The sequence below is a fragment of the Pteropus vampyrus genome, unplaced genomic scaffold, assembly GCF_000151845.1.
Source record: "Pteropus vampyrus isolate Shadow unplaced genomic scaffold, Pvam_2.0 Scaffold193, whole genome shotgun sequence".
NCBI lineage: Eukaryota > Metazoa > Chordata > Mammalia > Chiroptera > Pteropodidae > Pteropus > Pteropus vampyrus.
This window is the reverse complement of record NW_011888974.1, coordinates 1,326,001-1,333,992: the sequence shown is the minus strand read 5'-3', so window position 1 is coordinate 1,333,992 and position 7,992 is coordinate 1,326,001. Positions and strand designations below refer to the sequence as shown.

The window sequence follows — 7,992 nt, the reverse complement described above, 5'->3', positions numbered from 1 at the left end:
TCAACCTCAGGCCCCACTTGTATCAGCCTCTTCCAGAAAAATCTACAGCCTCCTCCTCATTACAACATTCTTTTCATTCAACAAACATTTATGGGACTCTCTTCCAGGCCAGGCACCAAACCACCCAGGCGCTATCAGGCTTGTGAAGTGACGGGCACAGGTGTGGTGGATGCAAGGCACAGAGGTGGGCACTAGGGCCATCGGGGGAGGGGGAAGATCGGGGAGATCATCCCAGAGGAGATAACATCTGAGTGGAGCTGGGGGAAGGAGGGGCAGCACGTCCGGTGGGGGCGAATGGTGGCTCTGGTCCGTCTGGAAGGATGTGGCAGGAAGGGCCTCCAGAGTACAGTGCCTGGAGACCGGAGTGGTGGGAGTGGGGCACCGATCAGGAGGGTGTTCCTTTCCAATTATGCATGGCAACTCGGCCCACAGCCAAGGGTCCCCAGGAAGGGAGGAATCTCCCCCAGGAGGAGGAGCTGAAAGGGGCTCCGTTCCCACCTCACCCCTGTCTCTGGCCCCTCTGCCCAGTGAAGCAGGAATGGGGGTGGGCATTGATGGTAATCTCTCTCCTCCCAGTCCCCTCAGTCCTCCTCATAGTCTTCCTTTCAGTGAGCGCCTAAGGTATTATTCTGCCTTTGTAAAGAAGGGGATCAAGTGACAAAGCCGGGTGGGTGGGCAGGCGGCCCAAGAGGCCTCTTCTCTCCCAGGCAGCATCTGCATGGAGGAGGGGCTCTTCCCCACCCCCCACCTCTGGCTTTCCAAAAGCAACTGTTGCCATGGTGACAGGCCTGGCATCCTATGACTCCTGGGGCACCCTCCCCATTACGGCTGCCAGAGAAAGGGCCCCCAGACTCCTCTCCACCCTGGCAATGGTGGGGGAAGGGAGGCATGGCACAAAAGACCTGGCTCCCTGGCTAGTCCTAGCAATGGGAAGGCTCCACCAGTCTGAGCCTCCTAAGCCAGCTGCCAGCAGAGTGGCCGCTCCAGAGCCCCCACCTGAGCCCTAGGTTATAGGGGCTCGGGAAGCAGGGCCATGCTCCGCTATTATCCATGCACCTGTGCCTCCTGGGGGCAAGATGAGAAGAAAAATAAGATGTCCCTATGGTCTTTTAACAGTAGCTTGTATGGGGAGGGGACAATGGAGGGCTAACAGTACATGAGGGCACAATGAAGGCACAAGTTGGGGCATAGTAGGTGGACAAGGACCCTGAGCCCACAGAGCACAGCCTTCAGCTCTGTCCAGGAGAGCTGGCGGCTGCCCTTAGGAGGTGATGCTGGAGGCTGCTGTGCCAACCAGAGCAGCAGAGAAGGGCCTTTCTGGGCTGGGGAGATCGAAGGCTTGGTGGCATGGTGTTTCCCAGGTGGAGCCGGGAGGGAATAGCAGGATATCAAGAGGCAGAGAGAGGGTTATGCCTTGGAAGGGCTTCTGCTGCCATCCCCAGGAGCAAGAACTTCACCCTGCGCAATGGGAAGCTGCCACTAGCATTTTGAGAAACTCTGTTATCCTTACCAGGTAGTCAAAGCTAGGTCTTTTTTCCAGAGGTCCCCTACTCCTGTGCTACCTCCTTAAGAAGTTCAGTATCTTGCAGCAGCACCTCTCATGGCTCAGGTGAGCTGAATGTATACTATACACTAGGTGCTGGCTGCATCTCCACAGATGCCCATTGTGTCCCCACGAGTGCACACCTGGAACAGCATTTTTCTTTCCTTCTCCCCTCACTCCAGCACAGCTCTAAGACGGAGTGAGCACTAATTACAACTGCTGCTCCGACTCCTTCCTGAGCTCTTACCATATGCTAGACTCTATAGCAGGACCATGCTGGCTGAGCTGGGCCAGCTGGGCAGGTGCCCTTCCTCTGGTGATGACAGGCAGCCTCATGCAGTGGAAGAACCTGAATGCCAATCCTGAGCCTTGTGAACTCTGTAATCTAGGGTAAATATTTTGAGTTTTCTGAGCCTCAATTTCTCATCTGTAAAATGGGCACAGACTTCCTTGTAAGACTGTTATGAGAGTGTAAAAGTTCACTATAAAATGCGTGGCCTGGGCCCACTTGGCTAACCATACGTCCTCAGTCAGTTTCCCAGCCCCTTTGCAGTGCAGGTCACTCCCTCAGTCATTCATCCTTTAGATATCCCTGAGCAGCTGCTAGGATGTCTGGACATGTGCTGAGCACACATATTGAATCTGCGTCTGAGTCTTCCAGGTACACCTAGGCCAAAGGTGTGAGGGCAGACCATGGTGGGCAAGGGAAGAGGGACAGCAGTCTCAGGCCACAGCAGGGCCCTTTGGGTGACCTGCTAGTGGCACTTGGGTTTCACCCACAAAGCTATGGAGGAACCATAGAGGGAACCTGGCTGGGCACAGAAGGGCTAAGGTGCCCTGGGACCCTAGGGAGCCCCCACAATCCCAGCCCCTCAGGAATGCCTTCTCAACTTGGGGATGTACTGGTGGGGGGTGGGATGGGGTGGGCAGTCAGAAGTCTCAGTCTCAGACTTCACTCATTTATTATCAGCTGTCACTCATTTATTATCAGCTGTCACTGACTGAACCATATCCCTAGGGGGTCGCAGTTACTGTACTGGGCCTTGGTTCCATCCATAAGAAGGGAAGGACAGTCCTCTCCCTCCCCATGGCTTAAGTGCTGGCCATGGAAGCAGGGGGAGTAATCCAGTATAATCAGTGATAGTGTGGTGAGGCAGGTATGTCCATGGGTGTCACTGTCCATGGTCTATGGCTCTGCTGGCATAGGAAGGAGAACGGGGCTCTCTGGAGAGCTGAGGAGAGTGGTGATGCAGGCCACACCAGAGAGCTGCAGGCTCCCTGGGCAGAGAGGAATTCCCTGCTCAGGCAAGGAAGCTCAGAGGACAAGAGGGGAGGAGGGAGAAAGAGACCAGGGGTATTAAGTCGAGTCCTCCAGCTCTGTGGGAGGAGTTTCAAAGCCGGTCCCATAGGTGTCAAGGGGGTACCCTAGAGACTTGGGCCTCGGGGTTGATAGGGTAAGAACACCTCTAGGAGAGGAGCACAGAGGCATTGTGAAATGTACCAGAGTTGAAGTCAGACAATCACAAATGGAACCCTTAACAGCTCTATGTCCTTCGATATGTCGCTCCTCTCTGAGCGTCAGTTTCCTCACTTGGGAAAGGGAGAACTGAGAAGAGACAATGAGGTCAAGTGTGTAGTGTGACAGATAAACAGCATTTGTGCCACAAATGCGTTAATTTTTACAGGATTATCTGCCTGATTCACAGAAAAGGAAACTGAGGCTTAGAGAGAAGAACCCAAAGTCACATACAACTATGAAGAGGAAGAGGCAGCATTTGAACTGTCACTGAGTGCAAGGCCGAGGCTTCTCACGCGTGGAAGCCTTAGAAACGGTCTCCTCCCGCCTGGGGTAAGACGAGGCTTTCCAGTATGAGGGTGGGGCAGGGAACTCTATGGGTTGTCTGTTCTGCCGCGAGGAATGATTGGGCAGCGAGGTAAGGAAAATAACCAAGTACGAGCCGGCAGACGATATCGTACTTACACCCGGCTCCGCAGGACCGTACCTCTATGGGTGCCAGGCCTCGGGTTGGGGCGGGGGACTCTGCGAGACGCGGCGCCTTTAAAACCCGGCCATGGGTGTGCCCAGCACACGGAGGGCCCGCCCCTGGGCGTGTCCGCTTGCCGCCCCGCCCTGAGGCTTGTAGCCGCGGCCTCCCGAGGCGGCGCCGGCGCTGTCTCCGCGGCTGCTGGAGTGGCAGCGGCGGTGGCAGCTCGGCGCCTCCTCTCCCGCGGGCGGCTTTCCTGCGCGCTGCCCAGAGCGCCCCGACACACGCGGGAGGCTCGGCGATGGCCCGCGCCCTGCGACGTGACGGGTGGGCACGGGGGCACTGGACGGCTCGGCCCGAGTGAGCCCGGGCCGACCTCCCGCCCTCGACCGGGCCGCCCGGGATGGCCGTGCCTCCGCTCCGCCAAGCGCTGCTGCTGTGGCAGCTGCTGGCGGCGGGCGGTGCGGCTCTGGAGATCGGCCGCTTTGACCCGGAGCGCGGGCGCGGGCCAGCTCCGTGCCAGGCGGTAGAAATCCCCATGTGCCGCGGCATCGGCTACAACCTGACCCGCATGCCCAACCTGCTGGGCCACACGTCGCAGGGCGAGGCGGCCGCGGAGCTGGCCGAGTTTGCACCGCTCGTGCAGTACGGCTGCCACAGCCACCTGCGCTTCTTCCTGTGCTCGCTCTACGCACCCATGTGCACCGACCAGGTCTCGACGCCCATCCCCGCCTGCCGGCCCATGTGCGAGCAGGCGCGCCTGCGCTGCGCGCCCATTATGGAGCAGTTCAACTTCGGCTGGCCGGACTCCCTGGACTGCGCCAGGCTGCCCACGCGCAACGACCCCCACGCTCTCTGCATGGAAGCGCCCGAGAACGCCACGGTCGGCCCCGCAGAGCCCCACAAAGGCCTAGGCATGCTTCCCGTGGCCCCGCGGCCTGCGCGGCCCCCGGGGGACACCGCCCTGGACCCGGGCGGCGGCAGCACCTGCGAGAACCCCGAAAAGTTCCAGTACGTGGAAAAGAGCCGCTCGTGCGCGCCGCGCTGCGGACCGGGTGTCGAGGTGTTCTGGTCTCGGCGCGACAAGGACTTCGCACTCGTCTGGATGGCCGTGTGGTCAGCGCTTTGCTTCTTCTCTACCGCCTTCACTGTACTCACCTTCCTGCTGGAGCCTCACCGCTTCCAGTACCCCGAGCGCCCCATCATCTTCCTCTCTATGTGCTACAACGTCTACTCGCTGGCCTTCCTCATCCGCGCTGTGGCCGGGGCTCAGAGCGTTGCCTGCGACCAGGAGGCAGGTGCGCTCTACGTGATCCAAGAGGGCCTGGAGAACACGGGCTGCACCCTCGTCTTCTTGCTGCTCTACTACTTCGGCATGGCCAGCTCGCTGTGGTGGGTAGTGCTGACACTCACCTGGTTCCTGGCGGCTGGCAAGAAATGGGGCCACGAGGCCATTGAGGCCCATGGCAGCTACTTCCACATGGCAGCCTGGGGCCTGCCGGCCCTCAAGACCATTGTTATCCTGACGCTGCGAAAGGTGGCTGGCGATGAGCTGACTGGGCTCTGCTACGTGGCCAGCATGGATGCAGCTGCGCTCACGGGCTTCGTGCTGGTGCCCCTCTCCTGCTATTTGGTGCTGGGCACCAGCTTCCTCCTCACCGGCTTCGTGGCCCTCTTCCACATACGCAAGATCATGAAGACAGGGGGCACCAACACAGAGAAGCTGGAAAAGCTCATGGTCAAGATTGGGGTCTTCTCCATCCTGTACACAGTGCCCGCCACTTGTGTCATTGTGTGCTACGTCTATGAACGCCTCAACATGGACTTCTGGCGCCTTCAGGCCACAGAGCAACCATGCTCCCCAGCCAGCATGCCCGGTGGCCGGAGGGACTGCTCTCTGCAAGGGGGCTCAGTGCCCACAGTGGCCGTCTTTATGCTCAAAATCTTCATGTCACTGGTGGTGGGTATTACCAGCGGTGTCTGGGTATGGAGCTCCAAGACTTTCCAGACCTGGCAGAGCCTATGCCACCGCAAGATGGCAGCTGGTCGGGCCCGGGCAAAGGCCTACCGGGCCCCTGGGGGCTATGGCCGTGGCACCCACTGCCATTATAAGGCCCCCACCGTGGTCTTGCACATGACTAAGACGGACCCCTCTCTGGAGAACCCCACACACCTCTAGGGAGACAGGCCTGCACAAGGGCGGCTGTTGTCCCTTCCTAGCACCCCCTCCTCCGGAGGAGACAGCTGACTAGCAGCTGCCCAGCTGTCAAGGTCAGGCAAGTAAGTGCAAGGGGGCTGAGGACCAGGACGGGGAGACTCTCTTTCAACTCTCACATGTGAGGACCCAGTGAGGCTTACTCCCCTACAGCCTAGTGCAGGGGATTTGCCTGGATGAGGACCCACAGGGTCCTGGGGGAGCATGTGGAGAGGAGGAGGGGGCAAAAGGGCATGTGGTCCAGCAGGGAGTTTATTTAATGATGTAATTTATTGTTGAGTTTCTCTGGAAGCTGTGACTGGAATAAACCCCCGTGTGGCACTGCTGCGTCCTCTCTGGGCTGGGAAGGGGAAAGCTAGGAGGGTGGGGGCTCTGCAGGAGTCTCCCTTGTGAGCAGAGCTGGGGTGATTGCTGAGATCACCCCCTCCTCCCATTCTCTGGCTCCCCACCAATCAGGTCATCCCCTTGGAACAGCTGTGTTTTGCAGGAGTCCCAGATTTGTGTGTATGTGTGTTTCCCCTTTTGCCTGTCTTTGCTCCTTTTGGTAACCTGCTTGCCTGTCTGAGGCCTGGGTTCCTGCTTCCCAAAATGAGACTAGGATGCCTGCTGGGATACTCAAGGAATCCCCTGGGATGACATCCCCACCTTTAGCCCTGGGAATCTAGCCTGCTTGGGAGCCGTGGGTAAGTCTTCACTTTCTGACTCTGCTTTCCTCATTTGTGTAGAAAATGAGGGCATTGGCCTGTCTCAAAAGTTCCCTTGGAGGTTCAGGAACTGCTTCCACTGCCTCCTGTAGCCCAGCATGCTGTCCCCTCCTGGGGCCTAAGGCTGGAGTCTGACCATCCTCATTACCTTCGAAGACTGCTGGTGCATCCACCTCGCTCCTTGGGACGCTAGTCAGGGCACCCCACCTGCTTGTGGCATATGGGCATCTCGGTAGCAGAAATGGGCATGAAAGTGGAAGCTGTTGAGTATAGTGAGAATTGGGCTCCCAGCCCCTAAAGGGCTGTGGGAAGATTTGAGATGCTGAGAACAGCAGTGAGTAATGGGGCAGGTGCAGGGGATAGGAAAAGGTCTCAGGTATATCGGTGTGCCAGATCCCAGAGACCCCCATTAGCTTGGAGTCAGACCCCAGGACCTCATCTTGGCCTCAGCTTTAGCCACTGTGACTCCAGCCAGATGAAGGTCCCTGGGTATTATGACACAGAGCAACATTCAGTGTCACTGACAGGAAGCCTCAAGGATCCAACCCTGTTGCCATCCTGATTTTAGAACCCAGGGAAGCCTGAAGTCAACTGCTTCATTTCAGTGGTAAGGCTCAGGCCCCAAATCCAGGGTCTCTCAGGCCAGAGCTCTTGCCCTGCATGAACCACCCACCTCACAGGACAAGAAAGAAACCAGATGAAAACCAAACAGGCTGTGTCAATTTCTCACAAGCAACATCGGTCGTGAGGGGTTTAGGGCTGTCCCTCACAAGGAATAGTATTGACCCCCAGGGGAATTTTGCAACCCTTGTACCTTTGCTTCTGCATTTCTTGCATGTGAAATGCCCTCCCCATCCAAATCCTTCCCTTCTCACAGGGCACACAGTAGGTTCCTGTGCCTTCTTTGACCAATGAAGCCAAGGGACCCTAACACCTTGTAACTCTCCCTATAAGGGTCCTTGGGGGAGACAGGATGAATTTATTGAAGGTGACAGGGGCCCAGGTTCGGAGTGGGAGGGGCAGTGGCTGCACCAAACTGGGCTTATAGGCTGGGTTTGCAGGGAGTAGAACTGAAGCTGCTAAGGGCCTGCACCAGGGCAAGGGCAGCTGGAGCAAAAAAAGAGAATTTCCGGAGACAGGAAGAGAAATACAAGTGTGTACGGGGCAAAGGGTGGAGGGGAGGGTGAGCACCAAGGTGGCACCATTTCATCCTATTCCTTGCCAGTCAGTGGACAGGGGAGGAGTTGGTCCTTGGTTATGTCCCACTCAGCCGAAACCAGACTGGCTTCTAGGAAAACTGGGATGGGGTTGGGGGACGAGGGGTCAGTGCAGTCAGGATAGGCTAAAGGACTACATAAATTCCCAAGGGGGCTCTGTCTGTTCTGAGGCTGGGATGGTTCACATGGGCCAGGATTGGAGAGGGAGAGTGGACCTTGCCAACTAAGGCTTCTCAGTGCTGGAAGACACTATGGAAAAGTCCCAGGCCCTGGAGGAAAAGGAAGAAGGAAACAAGTCATTAAAGACCTTTCGCAGAAGTCCTCCATT

The 7,992-nt window shown here is 57.6% G+C and overlaps 1 protein-coding gene across 1 annotated transcript; it reads left to right on the top strand.

Annotated features, from left to right (window-relative positions):
• The first annotated feature begins 3,702 nt into the window (after nucleotides 1–3,702).
• FZD9 (frizzled class receptor 9) lies at nucleotides 3,703–6,064 on the top strand. The gene has a single exon (XM_011371531.2). The coding sequence runs from the start codon at nucleotides 3,932–3,934 to the stop codon at nucleotides 5,705–5,707; it is 1,776 nt and encodes a 591-aa protein (XP_011369833.1). The 5' UTR covers nucleotides 3,703–3,931; the 3' UTR covers nucleotides 5,708–6,064.
• The last annotated feature ends 1,928 nt before the right edge of the window (nucleotides 6,065–7,992 follow it).